This window comes from Microcaecilia unicolor, chromosome 5 (assembly GCF_901765095.1).
Source record: "Microcaecilia unicolor chromosome 5, aMicUni1.1, whole genome shotgun sequence".
NCBI classification, from domain to species: Eukaryota; Metazoa; Chordata; class Amphibia; order Gymnophiona; family Siphonopidae; genus Microcaecilia; species Microcaecilia unicolor.
In genome coordinates this window covers 66861966-66879984 of record NC_044035.1, presented here as the reverse complement: position 1 = coordinate 66879984, position 18019 = coordinate 66861966, and the positions used below count along the sequence as shown (strand labels likewise).

Here is an 18019-nt window from a genome sequence, read left to right as displayed (position 1 = left end):
GAGCCTGCCATGAGTGGGAAAGCGCGGGGTACAAATGTAACAAAAATAAAAAATAAATTAAAAAAAGATGGCGCTCCGGAAGCTGTCACAAAGGTCTATGGATTTTTGCTGGGAAAAATGCTCCGTTCCTGGGCCGCCGTGGACGCCGACCCACATGTGAGAACAAGCAGCCTGCTTGTCCTCGGAGAAAAGGCTGTTTTCTTTTAAAGGAAATGGCCTTGCGCTAATCACAGGGATTGGCGCATGGCCATTTCCGGGGGGGAGCCCTTACTGCCACCTATGTAGGAGACAATAAGAGTTCCTGCACTAACCTCGCGAAAACCGGACAGCGGATGGTGCTACCGATTACCACCGGGTAAACCCAGACCTACAAAAATACAAAATATTTTTGTAGCGCCTGAAATAGCGTGTGCTGGGGGTGGGAACTACCGCCCAGTTCCTGCGATAGCCTGGCACAGCAGTTCCAAATTCGCACACGGCAAGCCCTTTGTAAATGGGCCCCTAAGTACACTAACAATATCAGGTTTGCTACCCCAACTGCTCAAGACAGCTTCATGATGCAGTCAGTGTGTCTACTGATTGGTATAGTGATTTTGGAAAAACCATAGGTCATGACTCTAAAGAAAATGTTGTCTGTCATACTGACTACAGAGAACCTGTGTGGTACTAAAAGCTCATGCATATCTGTTTTTGTTGGGGGGTTTTCTTGTTTTGTTTTGTTTTTTAAACGGATCACAACGGATGAACAGTTTAGTAATTCCAAACAGAAAATATTGTGATCGGGTTAGGTTCTCTGCAAGGTCAATTTACCAATGCATTTATTAAAAAACTTTGTATTTGATTATGCATTTTTGCATTGTTATAAATCACTTTGGGTGGTCCTTTGATGGACTAGAAAGACTCTTTTTTTAAATTCCACATTAGATTATAGTATTTAGTAAATATTCAAGGCTCTTACCTATCGTCCAAGTTTTTTGCCTTGCACATTCTGTCCAATTCTCCAGACTGTGAAAGCTCCTAAAAAATATAAATTTCTCTCATTTGTGAAAAAATATTATATTCTACTAGGGAAATTAAGATATAAAACAGCTATACACTCCATATTTTTGGAACATTAAAAATAGATTATAGACAGAGATTATATATACACAAATATATATTCTGAACACAAAGAAATAAAGAATGTTTGTCTAACCTTTACAATATCCAGTCCTCCAACCAGCTCACCAGCAACATATAACTGTGGAACTTTACGGAAATTAGAATAAGTTTTCAGCCATTGTCGTACTTCCTCATCAGAAAATATGTCAAAACTGCTAAAGATAATTTTGTGGTCATTAAGAATCCCCACAATCCGTTTGCTAAAACCTGTAAATAGAAGACAAACTCTATGTAAGTATACTCAAAACATATGGGGCCCTGTTTACTAAGCCACACTAGAGGCACGTTAGTGCTTTTAGTGCATGCTAAACATTACAAGGACCTTTTACCAACCTGTGGGGGGAAAAGGGCCCTGTGGTAGTAGGTGGGGGGGCTGCTTTTCCTGTGCATCAGGGCCCTTTTTACCAGAGTGGGTAAAAAGCCCCCCCACAAAAAAAGGCAATGTGGTAAGATAACTCTTACTGCGTGGCCATCCGGCAGGATGCACTTACTGCCACCAGTGAGGTGGCGGTAAGGGCTCCCACAGTAACCCAGCAATGTCCGACTACCACTGGGTTACTGTGGCGCTAACCATTTCCTGGGTTATTTATTTCCCCGGAAATGGTGCGCTTGACCCGGAACTACCACAAGCTGTGTTGGGCTAGCAATAGTCCCGGAATAGCGTGTGGTACGCCTGCGTTGGATTTACTACCGATTCATAAAAGGGCCCTTGAGCGCGCTGTGTAGATGATTATATTATTCCTATGGGTGTCTATATGGTTAGCACTCGCTGATTTTTAGCACGTGCTACAAACGCTAGCGCACCTTAGCAAGGGCCCATGATTTGTTAAAAACACTGTTACACATTTAATTTTCAAATCAATAAAAACAGAAAATAAATTAATTAAGAATTACTCATGCTAAGGAACACAATTGTTTTCAATGTTCTTATGAGCAATATTGTTCACATAAAATTAGATTACCAGCAAAATAAACCAGTACATTAGTCAGAGATACTTAATCAAGATGAAGGAAGCACAACTTTGTTGAATTCAGATGTTTCACTGATCAAGATAATATCCCACTGCCAAAATACTTAGGGGTCCTTTTACTAAGATGCGGTAAGCACGTGCTTACCAGTATGCTTTACTGCAGTGCGTGCTCAGGCATCCTGCGGTAATTTTGGTATTGGTGTACGCAACCCACACGCTAAAAAATACATTTCATTTTTAGCACCGGGGCGGGTTGGGGGTGGAGGGTAGACGTGTTCTGAACTAGTCGGTTAAAGCAGCTACATTGCCGAGTGCTAGCCGATTAGCATATTAGCCCTTACCACCTACAAAATAGGTATTGGTGAGTGTTCATGCGCTAATGGGAAAATTAGCACGTGGCCATTAATTCAAAAAAAGAAAAAGCGGCCATTTTACCCATGCGTTAAAAATTACTTCAGTGTGATGGAAGTGACGTCATCGGGTAGCATGGCAGCCTAGCTTCATAGGTCCCTCTCCCAACACCCGTTTATTCTGCAAAATAGCGACCCAACGGAAGATAAACTTGGCAAAAGCAAGCAGACTCATTCTATGAGCAGCTGTAGCAATGAGCAAAGCAGCATCTACCCGGAAAAAGGAGGCAGACAGAGCAGAGAAAAGCATGGCGAGTAAGGCCGCTAAACACCGCGAATCTCCTGAGCGTGTGTCTCCATCGGATTCGGACTCAGCGCTGTCCATGACTGAAACGCGAGCCCCCCCCCCCTCAAAAAAGGGAATATCCAGCGAGCTCCGCAAGTTTCTTTCTAATATCCAGACTGAGATCAAGCAGTCCAAGGACGAAATATTGGAGCGCATGGAAACGTTAAGCGCAGACCTTAGAGAGCTGGGCGGCAGAGTGGAGGAGGCAGAGCTGAAAATAGACGAGCATGCCGAAACCTTAAATAACCATGCCACCGTGCTTCAGGAGATGGAACAAAAGAATGTGTACCTCAAATATAAACTGGACGACCTGGAAAACAGGGGACGAAGGAATAACCTTCGTTTCCGAGGCATTCCCGAGGGGAGCGAAACGGAGAATGTGTCGGAGATAGTGAGATCCCTATTTTCTACGTTGCTGGGCCCCGAGACGAGAGAACTGCAGTGTGAGTTGGACAGAGTGCATAGAGCACTGGGCGCACGAAAGGAACAGCAGACGCGGGATATAATTGTGAGGTTTCATAAATATGAGATTAAGGAAAAAATACTGGCATCTGCAAGGCAGACAAAGAGCCTGGAGTGTGGTGGGGCCCAGGTCCTGGTTTATCAGGATCTTTCGCAATATACTTTGCAGCTGAGAAGGCAGATGAGACCAGCGTTGGAGTCCCTGAATAAGCACCAAATACAGTACAGATGGGGATTTCCCCTTTCCCTAAACTTTACCTTGAAGGGCAGCAAGCACCAGGTGCAAACCCTACAGGAGGCTTGGGAAGCCTTACATGCAGCGGATCTCGTGTCTTCAAAGGCTCCTCCTGGGGTGGTGGCATCCATCATGAGAGCGAAGCTTCAACGGTGGCAAAGAGTTCCTGAATCTACAAAGCGTAGCAGTCAGAAACGTTGAACTGGACTGAGAAGGTTGGACTGGGGGTGAAATGACTGTGTTTCAAAGGGATTGGAGAGGGGGGAGAACCCCTTCTTGGAATTTGCCTCCTGGGGCCAGCAGGAGTACCAGTTTTGGTTTGTGGACTGTGAGTGATGGCGGGGGCTATGTTACTGGTCATATTAAGTATAATGGGGGAGAATGACTTGGCTAATATGGAGGGAGGGACGGATATAGATGTATACTGGGCATGGACATGGGGCTTGATGTTGGGAGGTTAAGCTGGTGAATGCACAAGATCTTGAAGGGGTGGGGGAGGGGCGGGTGTGAGGCTGGGGGCTGTGTGAGTGGTGGGTAGCTTCCTCGAATCCCACTTGAAGGACATGGGTCTTTCAATTGGTGAGACTGGTTGGGATTGGGGGGGGGGCTGGATAGGGGGAGGGGATGGGAGAAGGGGGGGGGGTAGGACATGGCTGGGTACTAGGGTCCACAGAATTGCAGCAATGGAAAGTGGGGGTATGGTAGGGTGCAAATGATATGCTTTGCTAAAATGTTATGTGATGGGTACAGACCTAAAGATCATCATATGTTATAATGTAAAGGAGTTGAATATGCGCAAGTGATGAAGGTTAAGAGGGACCTGGGAGGGCGTTACATATTCTTGCACATAAAAATTGACCAAGTGGATTTAACAATAGCATCTACAGTGGTGGAAATAAGTATTTGATCCCTTGCTGATTTTGTAAGTGTGCCCACTGACAAAGACATGAGCAGCCCATAATTGAAGGGTAGGTTATTGGTAACAGTGAGAGATAGCACATCACAAATTAAATCCGGAAAATCACATTGTGGAAAGTATATGAATTTATTTGCATTCTGCAGAGGGAAATAAGTATTTGATCCCCCACCAACCAGTAAGAGATCTGGCCCCTACAGACCAGGTAGATGCTCCAAATCAACTCGTTACCTGCATGACAGACAGCTGTCGGCAATGGTCACCTGTATGAAAGACACCTGTCCACAGACTCAGTGAATCAGTCAGACTCTAACCTCTACAAAATGGCCAAGAGCAAGGAGCTGTCTAAGGATGTCAGGGACAAGATCATACACCTGCACAAGGCTGGAATGGGCTACAAAACCATCAGTAAGACGCTGGGCGAGAAGGAGACAACTGTTGGTGCCATAGTAAGAAAATGGAAGAAGTACAAAATGACTGTCAATCGACAAAGATCTGGGGCTCCACGCAAAATCTCACCTCGTGGGGTATCCTTGATCATGAGGAAGGTTAGAAATCAGCCTACAACTACAAGGGGGGAACTTGTCAATGATCTCAAGGCAGCTGGGACCACTGTCACCACGAAAACCATTGGTAACACATTACGACATAACGGATTGCAATCCTGCAGTGCCCGCAAGGTCCCCCTGCTCCGGAAGGCACATGTGACGGCCCGTCTGAAGTTTGCCAGTGAACACCTGGATGATGCCGAGAGTGATTGGGAGAAGGTGCTGTGGTCAGATGAGACAAAAATTGAGCTCTTTGGCATGAACTCAACTCGCCGTGTTTGGAGGAAGAGAAATGCTGCCTATGACCCAAAGAACACCGTCCCCACTGTCAAGCATGGAGGTGGAAATGTTATGTTTTGGGGGTGTTTCTCTGCTAAGGGCACAGGACTACTTCACCGCATCAATGGGAGAATGGATGGGGCCATGTACCGTACAATTCTGAGTGACAACCTCCTTCCCTCCGCCAGGGCCTTAAAAATGGGTCGTGGCTGGGTCTTCCAGCACGACAATGACCCAAAACATACAGCCAAGGCAACAAAGGAGTGGCTCAGGAAGAAGCACATTAGGGTCATGGAGTGGCCTAGCCAGTCACCAGACCTTAATCCCATTGAAAACTTATGGAGGGAGCTGAAGCTGCGAGTTGCCAAGCGACAGCCCAGAACTCTTAATGATTTAGAGATGATCTGCAAAGAGGAGTGGACCAAAATTCCTCCTGACATGTGTGCAAACCTCATCATCAACTACAGAAGACGTCTGACCGCTGTGCTTGCCAACAAGGGTTTTGCCACCAAGTATTAGGTCTTGTTTGCCAGAGGGATTAAATACTTATTTCCCTCTGCAGAATGCAAATAAATTCATATACTTTCCACAATGTGATTTTCCGGATTTAATTTGTGATGTGCTATCTCTCACTGTTACCAATAACCTACCCTTCAATTATGGGCTGCTCATGTCTTTGTCAGTGGGCACACTTACAAAATCAGCAAGGGATCAAATACTTATTTCCACCACTGTATATATGCACCAAACCATGGGCAAGTGGAGTTCTTTGAAAGAGTTAGAAACTCATTGGCCATTTTTGCAAAGGGCTCTCTTGTCATAGGGGGGGACTTCAATACTGTAATGACCCCGGGCCTAGATCGTACAGGAGCCACCAGAAATGAGGGGCAGAAGGAATCGGTAGCTTTGAGATCTTTAACGCAATCACTGGGCACAGTGGACCTGTGGAGGATGAAACATCAGAGGGAGCGAGACTACACATTCTATTCATCAGTGCACCATTCATACTCCCATATTGATTATATCTTATTAGACACTACATTGGTGGAGAGGGGGCCTGAGGCTGGGATAGGTAGCGTGACCATATCCGATCATGCCCCAGTATGGGTATCCTTACCAAATATTAGGGCTAAGAATAAAGAAAGAAGATGGACACTGAATGTTAGTATCTTGCAGGAGGGGGAAGTGGTGGAAGGCTACAAAAAAATGCTAAAAGAATATCTTGAGTTTAACTTGGAATCGGGGCCTTCGATCAGTACGGTATGGGATGCCATGCCATGAAGGCAGTCTCTCGGGGCTATTTTTTGCAGCTTGCTAGTAAAAGATCAAAGGCCCGTAAGGCTCAGATAGCGAGTTGCTTGCAGAGAATTTGCTTGTTAGAGGCACAACATAAAGCGAGTGGGTCTGCTCGGGTTTTGCGAGAGCTCAGCGAGCAGAGATTATTGCTTGATTCCTTCTACTCAGAACAACTTAGCATGTTACAAGCAAAGAGCAGGGTGAGCTCCTACGAGTTTGCTAATAAGGCAGGGCGTCTTCTCGCCATAAGGATGCGTAGGCAAAAAGTTGAGCGTTCAATTCTAAAGATCCGAGACGCTAGAGGGAGTGAACTAGGTATGTCTGAGCAAATACGCAAGAGATTTGGGGAGTTCTATAAAGCCCTTTATGCACAGGAGCTTAGTCCTTCTCCGGATTCAATAGATCAATACTTAAGAGATAGTGATCTTTCTTCCTTGAGTCATCAACAACAGGCAATGCTAGATGAACAGAGTTTTACAAGAGGTTTGCCCTGGAATTGGCCCCGCTTTTGGCAGATTTGGTTTAATCAGGTGGGAAGAGGGGGTTCCTTGCCTTTGTCCATGATGGAGGCATGGATAGCGGTACTGCCCAAGCCAGGAAAAGATCATTCTGAGTGTGGATCCTACAAACCCATATCGGTTTTAAATGCAGATATCAAAATATTGGCCAAGGTGCTGGCAAGCCAGCTGGCTCCCATTCTCCCGGTGCTTATCCATCCTGATCAGGTGGGATTTGTGTCCTATTGCAAGGCGATGGATAATATTAGGAGGGTGTTAGATATTATGTATTTGGCAAAGAGAAATCAGAAACCGTTGTGTCTTTTAAGTTTGGACGCAGAAAAAGCTTTTGATCGGGTCCATTGGCCCTTTATGTATAGGGTTCTAGAGTCTATGGGGTTTGGAGTGCAGTTCAGAAGGTGGATACAGGCATTTTATGATTCCCCTAGAGCATGTGTTCGGGTTAATGGCGGCAACTCTGAGCTATTCACCCTGCATAGAGGAACTAGACAGGGATGCCCCCTGTCGCCTTTGTTGTTTGCCATGGTGATGGAACCTTTTGCGGCTCGTGTGAGAACAGATCCCGATATTTCGGGAGCCAGAATAGCAGATAGAACTCATAAAATGGCCCTTTTTGCAGACAACGTATTGTTGTTTGTAACTCGTCCTCTGTCCACATTTCCTCACCTTGAGCATATAATAGAGGAATATTCTGCTGTGTCTGGGTTCAAGGTTAACATGGCAAAATCGGAGGCCCTGAATATAACACTTCCTGTTGAGGTAGTGGAGTCCTTGAAGATCTCCTCCCCCTTCTGTTGGGCTCATAAACAAATTAGGTACTTAGGGGTGAACCTGACTAAGGAATTATCTGAGCTCTTATCGGCTAATTATACGGGGTTGGCCAAAACTATTGCGGAGGATCTGGAGCGTTGGGGACATATGGCGGTCTCATGGTTTGGAAGAATAGCTATCATTAAAATGAACATACTACCCCGTTTGCTGTATCTTTTCCAGGTGCTGCCTGTGATGATGCCCAGGCGATTTATAGCTTCCCTACAAGATAGGATAGTGTGTTTCATCTGGGCAGGAAAACGCCCAAGGTTGGCGCGTTCACTAATATACCAGGAGAGGAGGAAGGGAGGGTTGGGTCTCCCCAATCTCACATGGTACTATAGAGCAGCACAAGGGGAAGCAGCACTTAAATGGTATCAAGAATATCCGGACCGGCAATGGGTGCACATAGAACAACATATAATGGGACAGAGGCCTCTGAGTGCACTAATATGGCTGCCGAGGTCTTTTAGAATATTGGGTGGGGGAATATGTCCATCTATTGCTGTAACACTTCATTACTGGGACAGTTTGTTCCCTAAGATACAATCCTGCTTATAATCGAAAGAGAAAAACGCCTATATTGCGACACAAATCGGGAGATGGGCGTTTTTCTGGCAAAGGCGCCCAAATCGGTATAATCGAAAGCCGATTTTGGGCGTTTCCAACTGCACTCCGTCGCGGAAACGAATAAAGTTGATGGGGGCATGTCAGAGGCGTGTCGGAGGCGGGACTGGGCCGTGGTTAGCAGCCGAGGAGAGATGGGCGTCTTTAGCTGATAATCGGGGGGGAAAAAAGCGTTTTTACCGCGATTTTGGGTCACTTTTTTTGGACCCTTTTTTTTCACGAACGAGTCCCAAAAAAGTGCCCCAACTGACCAGATGCAAGTCCCTGGAGCACTTTTAGTGGGTACCGCAATGCACTTCAGGCAGGCGGACCCAGGCCTATCCCCCTCCCACCTGTAACACTTGTGCTGGTAAATGGGAGGCCTCCAAAACCCACTGTACCCACATGTAGGTGCCCCCTTCACCCCTAAGAGCTATGGTAGTGTTGTACATTTGTGGGTAGTGGGTTTTGGGGGAGGGGGGTTGGGAGCTCAGCACCCGTGGTAAGGGAGCTATGCATGTAGGAGCTTTTTCTGAAGTCCACCGCACTGACCTAGGGTACCGAGTTGGTGTCCTGGCATATCAGGGGGGCGAGTGTACTACGAATCCTAGCCCCTCCCACGACCAAATGGCTTGGATTAGGACGTTTTTGAGCTGGGTGTTTTTAGTTTCCATTATCGCTAAAAAAAACAAACGCCCAGCTCAAAAAACGTCCATTTTTTCGAAAATACGGTTTGGCCCGCCCCTTCATGGACCCGTTCTCGGAGATAAACGCCCATGGAGATAGGTGTTTCCGTTCGATTATGCCCCTCAATGTGTCCTGTCCCGGTGGTCTCCCATAGCTTTTAACCCTTTGTTTCTGCCGGGCACTACAAAGGGGACTTTCACCAAATGGTACGGGGAGGGTGTGAGAACTTGGGGCCAAATGTTTGAAGATGTCTCTTTGCTGTCTTTTAATGCCTTGAAGGAAAGATACCCTGGGGTGGAGGGAGGTGAATCTGCATACTGTCAATTGGCGCACTTCCTTCGGACTGCGGCAGTGAGAGAGGTGATGCAGCGAAAGAAACTAGACCTAGAGGAGATTTGTGAAAAGCTCACATCAACTCGTGGTCTGATAAGTCACTTGTACAAAAGCATAGGCAAACAATTTCCCTGTTATACCGTGCATAGGGGAAGCTGGGAGAGGACCTCGGCATGAGTTTGGGTGAGCCTGAGTGGGAGAGAATAGAAAGATCAGTGGTGGAGGTGTTAACCTATGTCCCCTTGCAAGAGAATGCAGTGAAAGTGCTATATAGGTGGTATCTTACCCCAGCTCACCTGCAGCGAATATTTCCAGCCTCCTCTGGTAAGTGCTAGAGGAGGTGTGGCCATAGAGGGACAATGGTGCACATATGGTGGAGCCGTGTCAAAATTCGTGCTTTCTGGAAAGCGGTCCACTATAGGCTGCAGAGCTGACTGGGCTGCACGGTTCTCTGGGCCCCTGAAGTGTTCCTGTTATCTGCACGGGTTGCAGGTCTTGCGGCAGGCCAACAGATTTTCGTGAGGCATGTGGTTGGAACAGCACGGGTGGTTGGAGCCTCGCACTGGTGGCGGGAGAAGGTACCCTCGGTAGTGAAGTGGCTTAATAAATTGAGGTATGTGTGTGAAATGGAGAGATTAGTGGCTGAACGTAAACAATAGATGGGAAGATGGTAATCCTTCTGGAAAAACTTTTCTTTGGATCCTCAGCAAGTTTAGCATGACTGTTGAGAGGGTGATATGGATGATAGTGGTCGGTGGTGTCCTTCAGGAGGGAGGTGGGAAGGGGGGCGGGGGAGAGTTTGTGGAGGGTAATACTGGTTACCGTAAAACTCAAAAAGTCTGAAGTTTTGAGATGTTAACAATTGGGAGATGAAACTGTTGATTATTGAAGCGCTAGATGTTCAAGTTGATTATTTGTATATACAATGGACCAGTGCTATTTTGTTGCCTGCACCAGGCATCTGATGTTATGTTTCAATGGTTAATAAAGCCTTCATGCAAATTAAAAAAAAAAAATACTTCAGTGTGTGGGAATGACCGGTGTAACCCACACACTAAGGACACTTTTTATCGCAGTTTGGTAAAAGGGCCCCTTAGAGAATCATGAGGCTTACCATGAGGAATCACTAACCTACAGTAACTCAGTACGGCAGGACAGTAACTCTTGCAGTAAACAAATAACACAAGTTGCACTCAACCTCGTGCAGCATGGCAGTTTGACCCCTAGTAGTAGTACTGTGAGACTACCACTAGTGGTCTTCTGGTACTATTTTGAACCAAGAGCCCTAAGAGCCAGGAGCAACTGGAAATTACTCCTACTTCCATCACTAGAATCCTGAGACCCCCCCACCTCTTATATTAGATCCAGGGGGAGTGTTCTGGAAGGGGTATTGTTTCCAAGTGTTCTGTTCTGGCAAGGGGGGGGGGGGTACTTTCTGGGATGTTGGGTCTATGATTAAATGCCACTATGCACAGTCCCTTTAACGATGTTAGCAGCATGAGACTACCAGGGAGAAAAAATACCAGCTCAAAAATGGCATTATTTTTCCATGAATAAAATGTTGCTTGCAAAAGTTCAATGCAAGCTGCATTGTTCAATTTACACAATAATGAGGTACTTTGAATGAATCTGCATGCTTTGTATCCATAGGCGGTCGGTGGCCCAACTGTTTGGGGAGGCTAAAGGGGGCGGGGTTAGGGGTGGTACCAGCAATGGGGCTTACATCCATAATTGTCTGACAACACACCTAGCTCCGCCCCCACCTAGCCCTGCCCTTGTAGACAAGATGTCTTTTAAAATTCAAGCACAACTTATACAGAAAAACTAATTCAAATAAGCACAATGCTATCATAGGAAACCTATCTAGCCCATTATATGGGCCAAAGCCAGTAGGCAGAGCTTGTCACCATTTTCACTCACCCAAAACAATAGCAACTGCTACTGAAAACAATAGCAAAATATTATTAGAAATGAGGAACTGCCTATGCATGGTCCATGTGTAAAAAGTCAAAAGCTGTTCCAGTTGGATAGGGTGTGCCTTAAAAGATAAAGGACTACATATATATATAAATTTTTTTTTAATACTTATTTTAAAGTTTTTCATTTATCTGAAAACTTTCCATATATAGATATAAATATTATGAAATAAAAATTGAAAACCACTAAAACAGCTTTAAGAATATTGTAGCTGGAAGAGACAGCAGTTATAAACTCTCTATTTTGTGCTCATTTTTCCACATTGTTCTATACAATAGAGATGGCCAAATTCAGTGAGGCTATCCTTTTTCTTGATGGCCTGGGCTCATCTTAGCAGCTGTTAGGAAGCCTGGTGTTATAAAATAAGATGGACTATATTGAAATTAAATGGAAGTAAAATTAAACTCACCTTTCATTAGGGCACATGAAATCACAGGTCTATTTTCAATCTAACCTTCTTGGGCTCCTCCACCTCCCGTGGCCACCTCCATTTCAAAACTATAGCCAGCCAGCACCTCCCCCCCCCCCCCCCCCACCCAGTTCAAACCCATGGCTCCTTCCCCAGTGGTTCTGACCATTGAAAAAAAAGAAGAAAACTTGTATCTTCCTCTACCTGCCGGCACCCGCCCCCCCTGCTCACTTCTTTTCTTACCCGTTGGCCTGTCTGTCTGGCTACCTCCCTAAAGCTCGCGATTCCTCTCCCCACCAGCGCCCCCCCCCCCCCCCCCCCCCCCCCCCCACTTCTTTTCTTACCCGGTGGCCTCCCTGATTCGCTACCTCCCTAAAGCTCCTTCCCCAGCGGTTTTGACCATTGAAAACAAAACTTGTATCTTCCTCTCCCTGCCGGTGTCCCCCACCCCTCACTTCTTTTCTTACCTGGCTGACTGCCTGATTCTCTACCTGCCCTAAAGCTCCTTCCCTAGCAATTCTGAGCACAGAAAAAAAAAAAAAAAAACAGAGCTGCCGGTACAGAGCCATGTGCTGCAACACTCACTCACAGACAGCTCTGCCTGGAACCTCCCCCTGTGGAAGTTTCTTTTGATATATCTTTCCTAAGGTTTTTCTAAGGTTTCTTAAGGGTTTTTTCCAAGATGTTTTCTAATGTCTGCCGCAGACGTTTTTTCAAGTCGTTTTTTCAAGTTAGTTTTACAAAGGGATTACACCTTTAAGAGTCGCGTAATGTTTTCACGTATTTACGTTTGACGTAATACCATCAGCTGTTTTCTTGCTGCTAATAATAAAAAGACGCTGTCGCCATTTTGCTTTTATTAGAATAAGCCAGCACACATAGATGCTTGGGGCAGTAATCGGGTAAGCCATTAGCTAATTTAGTGAAAGACATGCGAATATTTAGAGAAGTTAAAATAACGGGGTTAAGGTTTATGTGCAAGTGACTTGATTTTTCTTTTTCTCTTTCTTTCTCGTATCGACAGAATTGGTGGCACTCCCCCTTGATAAAGTCAATACGAAACGGGGACCTGTCGGGGTTTTAAGAGCGCACCAACCTGCCTAAGATAAGTGCATTGTGCATTATTGAGAAGTACATTTAAAAAGTTGTGCAAGTCTTTTTTTTGCCAGTATAATTAGGACGGTGGAGGCTGAGTCAATGATTAAGACATGAATACGTGCAATTGATTCACCTGTTGAGTGAAAGAAATACCATCGTGTATTATATATGAGACTCTTCCTCACTTTAGTCTGACAGCCCTTAAGACTATTATATTTGCATTTATACATTCTGCGTATATTTTTTGATATTTTGTTTCATGGGACAGAGTGATGGTCTAAAATTATTTTACAGTTATTTCTAGGATAAGCAGCATAAAATCCATTCTACTCTTTTGAGATCTTGCCAGGTACTTGGGCCTGAAGTGGCCACTGTTGGAAACAAGATACTGGGCTTGATGGGCCTTCAATCTGTCCCTCTGATAAGAGCTTGGGGACAGAGTACAGGAGATGGGGTAGAAGGAGTGTATGCACCAGCTCCTGAACCTGCCCCTTTATTGAGATCCCAGGTCTAAACATATAGCTGCCATGTGTGTGGGCTTTGAGGAAGGTGCAAGAGCTAACAGGGATAAATTTGTTACACATGCAACCTCCCATTGTAAAATGGAAGTACATGTCTATTTTTGAGGCATGCCCAAACAATAACCCCTCCCCCTTTAAAGCTACATCCCAGGTGTTACACTTGTGCAAAACTCTTATTTTGCACGTGTAAGTAATCTATTCCTCTTAATCTTGCCATTTACACTTCTAGGTCCTTCTAAAATGACCTTCTTAGTTTTCTTTGTTCTGACCAGGATTCAGGGTTCATGATTGCTGGGTTCTAAAAAGAGCCCTGGTGTATAGTCCCTTGGCAACAGCTGGGCTCAATGGGAGGCAGATATAAATGAAGGTTCATGGCATCATTGTCCAAGAGAGGCTACTTTTGATTGAGATGGAAGAAACTGTTGAACCAATTTATAAAACTTACACCACTAATACCTCCAAAGAATAAAATGTAAATCACAACTAAACAGGGAATGATTTTCTCTCTCTATTGATAAACTAGTAAAAAAGCCCCGTTTCTGATGCAAATGAAACGGGGGCTAGCAATGTTTTCTTCTGTGTGCATGTGGGAGTGTGTGTGTCCCTGCCCTCTGGCCTCTCTCCCCTCCCCCCTCTGAGTCCTTCACTGTTAGAGCCAGCGATTTGATTTCGTGCTCTGCTGTTTTCCTTCACTGACTGTGTTACAGAGAAGGCGGGGCAGACACTCATAGGGAAACCGGATATCTCGCCCCCTTCACACTTCCGGCTGGAGGCTTCATAGAACGTTGGTGTTGCCTTTTATATAGAGAGATCATGTAAAAAAACATTTCTTCTACTGCCACTATAAAGCAAATAAGGGCCCTATTACATTACAGCCATGTTGCAAGGTAGCAAGTCAACATCTGCACGATCAGAACAAAGTCGTCAGTGTAATCCCAAGGTTTAACCAAGTTTATGCAAGGATCTGAAACAGATTTCATGCCTTTTAATACAGAGAAAGAAAAAAAATTAAGAACAATTTATCTATAAATAGAAGTCAAAGGGACCCCCCCAAATGACACAATTTACTAAAATCCAACTTTTAGCAAGCCATAATATTATGAATTTGCTTTGTGTCTAATCTGTACAGTGTCTATGAAATTCAATTTATTGTGGTGTGATAACAGCAGTATTTATTTCTATAGTATCTGCTTTGTGATTTTTCTACTGCTGAAGTGTTAAGTTCATGTACAGCCTGGAGTAAAACACAGAATCTGAAATTTCTCATTCATCTGGGAGTTCATTAGTAAACAGCTGAAGGCTGATTGCTGATGGTTATTCTGTTGCCAATATATTAGCTCATTTCTACTGTATCAGGCTGAACAGAAAGCTTTATTTTAGCTGTAGGCAATTACATGCAGACTAGAAAGATTGATTGATAGTATTTCATTTTTAAGGGTTAAAGTGGCAGCATGGAAATGCTATGCTCTGGGATAAAACAACAATAGAGTCTCACTTTTATAACAAAAGGCTTCAGCCGATGTCCTGGAATAAAGTCCAAATACATTCACTGGTAAGAACAAAGCACCACTCACAGGGTTCATAAAAGAGCAAAAAAAAAATGCAGTTTTCTAATCCTGTTATTTTAAAATCATTATTATCTCTGTCTTGACCTTTCCCCTTCTACCCCATCCCCATCTCCCCCCCCCCCCCCCCCCACACACACACACACTCACTTTATATAAAAAAAAAAAAAAGAAAAAGAAAAGAAAGAGAGACTTGAAGAATTTATGATCTTACTGCCACATTTCAACTACTGGCATCTGTGTGCAGTTTGAAAGTGTGGGTTCCAAACATCCCGTTCTGTTACTTTATTTCATATAACATTTGTCAGTCACTCACTTCCACTTTACCAATGAGGGTAGCTAAAATATTTACAGAAATTGGACTCTGAGGAACTGATGGAATGCTGTCCATTGGAAGGGAAAATTAAGTTCTTACCTTGGTAATTTTCTTTCCTTTAGTCATAGCAGATGAATCCATTACGAGTGGGTTGTGTCCACCTACCAGCAGGGGGAGATAGAGAGCACTGAAAAACCATAGTGCCTCATGGCCAGCTAGCTCCATCTGCCTCTTCAGTATTTGAAGCTTCTAAAGCAGTGTGACACCGCAAAGTAGCATAACATGAACTTTCCTCACAGCGGATGAGCGCCCCATAACAGGAGCAATAACTCAAAGGAGGGACGACCTCAACCTCCTGTAACAGAACAGAAATCCTGAAGACTGTTTTCCAACATCTCCCAATGAGGGAACATATCTACAGGAAAAACTGAACACAAAACAGCATCAATCAAAAAAATGCATCAATGAGGGAGGGCTCATGGATTCATCTGCTATGACTAAAGGAAAGAAAATTACCAAGGTAAGAACCTAATTTTCCCTTCCTTGTCATCAAGCAGATGAATCCATTACGAGTGGGATGTATCAAAGCAATCCCTAGATAGGGTGGGAACAAGCCACACCACGCGCCAGCACTCCAAAATGCGTGTCCCTCCTGGCCGCCACATCCAGCCTGTAATGTCAGGCAAAAGAGAGCTTAGAAGCCCATGTTGCTGCACTGCAAATCTCTTGGAGAGAGAGTGCTCCCGTTTCAGCCCAAGAGGAAGAAATCGCTCTTGTGGAAGGCGCCTTAAAGGCGGCAGGCGGAGGCCAACCCGATAACAGGTATGCAGAAAATATAGCTTCCTTGAGCCAACGGGCTATAGTGGCTTTAGATGCTGGAGACCCTCTGCGAGGACCTGATAATAAAACAAAAAGGTGCAACTGCCCAAAGGCTTCCGGAAACTCCTCTCTTGAAAAGGAGGGCAGGAAAATAGGCTGGTTTAGGTGAAACGCTGAAACCACCTTAGGCAAAAAGGAAGGCACCGTATGTACCATAACTCCGGACTCTGAGAACTGCAGAAATGGGTCTCGACAGGACAGCACCTGGAGCTCAGACACCCGTCTCGCCGATGTAATGGCCACCAAAAAGACCGCCTTTAGGGTCACATCCTTCTCCAAAACTCGCCTTAGCGGCTCGAAGGGAGAACAATGAAGAGCCTTCAAAACTAGCCCCAGGTTCCAGGCCGGACACGGAGCCCGCATGGGAGGACAGAGCCGAAGCACCCCTCTAAGAAACCGTGCCACATCCGGATAAGCAGCCAGACAGAGGCCAGCCACCTTCCCTCGAAAACATGCTAAAGCTGCCACTTGAACACGCAGGGAATTATAGGCCAAGCCTTTTTGTAAACCATCTTGCAAAAAGTCAAGTATCGGCGAGACAGAAGCCCACATGGGTGTAATCGCTTTGGCAGCACACCAAGCCTCAAACTGGCGCCAAATCCGAGCATAAGCAACGGAAGTGGAACGCTTGCGGGCCTGCAGGAGAGTGGAAATTACTTTATTGGAATAGCCCTTGTCTCTCAATTGCGCCCTCTCAATAGCCATGCCGTAAGACCAAAGCTGCAGGCATCCTCCGTGGTCACTGGCCCCTGAGACAGCAGGTTCGGTACCAGAGGCAAAGGAAGGGGAGCATCCGCCAGAGGTCCGCATACCACGGCCTCCTGGGCCAATGAGAACCAATTCTCCTTGATGTAGCCGAATCCGCAGGAGCACACACCCTATCAAGGGCCACAGAGGGAACACGTACAGGAGGCCCTGAGGCCAGGGTTGAGCCAAGGCATCCAACCCCGCCGAGCAAGGATCTCTCCGTCTGCTGTAAAAGCACGGGACTTTGGCATTTGTGCTTGACGCCATAAGATCCGCTACGGGCGTCCCCCATCTGGCACAGATCTGAAGGAACACTTTGTCTGCCAGTTCCCACTCCTCTGGGTCGATCTGATGCCTGCTTAGATAATCGGCTTGCACGTTGCTCTGACCTGCAATATGAGCTGCTGACAGAAACTGCAGATGTAGCTTGACCCAGTGGCAAATCTGCTCAGCCTGCATGGCGAGTGCTCTGCACTGAGTGCCGCCTTGTCGATTTATGTAGGCCACTGCTGTCGTGTTGTCCGACAGAACTCCGACAACCAATCCTTCCAGGGTCAATTGAAAGGCTAGAAGCACCTGAAAAACCGCTTTCAACTCTAGGCGATTGATGGACCACTCCGACTCCTCGGGTGTCCAGAGACCCTGGGCATGCTTGCCCCGGCAATGTGCACCCCAGCCCTGCAGGCTGGCATCTGTTACTACCAGGCACCAATCGGGGAGCACCAGCGGCATTCCTCGCCGCAGAATGCTGTCTGAGAGCCACCACCCCATACTGAGGCGGGCTGCAGGGAGCCACGTGAGTCTGAATTGATAAACCTGAGACATTGGAGACCATCGTTGAAGCAGGGAACACTGCAGAGGCCTCAGGTGCACTCTCGACCAGGGCACCAATTCCAAGGTGGCCGTCATCGACCCCAACAGCTGGACAATGTCCCAATCTCGCGGGCGAGGCATCCTCAGGAGCAGACGGACCTGATTCTGAAGCTTGC

General features: G+C 45.9%; 1 protein-coding gene across 3 annotated transcripts in view; it reads right to left on the bottom strand.

Annotated features, from left to right (window-relative positions):
- Positions 1 to 18019, bottom strand: part of LOC115470074 (glutaredoxin-3-like) — a 177169-nt gene that overhangs the window by 104337 nt on the left and 54813 nt on the right. For all 3 annotated transcript variants that reach the window (XM_030202966.1, XM_030202965.1, XM_030202968.1), the window contains 2 exons: positions 1196 to 1368; positions 959 to 1017 (listed from right to left, as the gene is read on the bottom strand). In XM_030202966.1, the coding sequence (XP_030058826.1) occupies positions 959 to 1017; positions 1196 to 1368 (232 nt within the window). The remainder of the gene's footprint in view (positions 1 to 958; positions 1018 to 1195; positions 1369 to 18019) is intronic.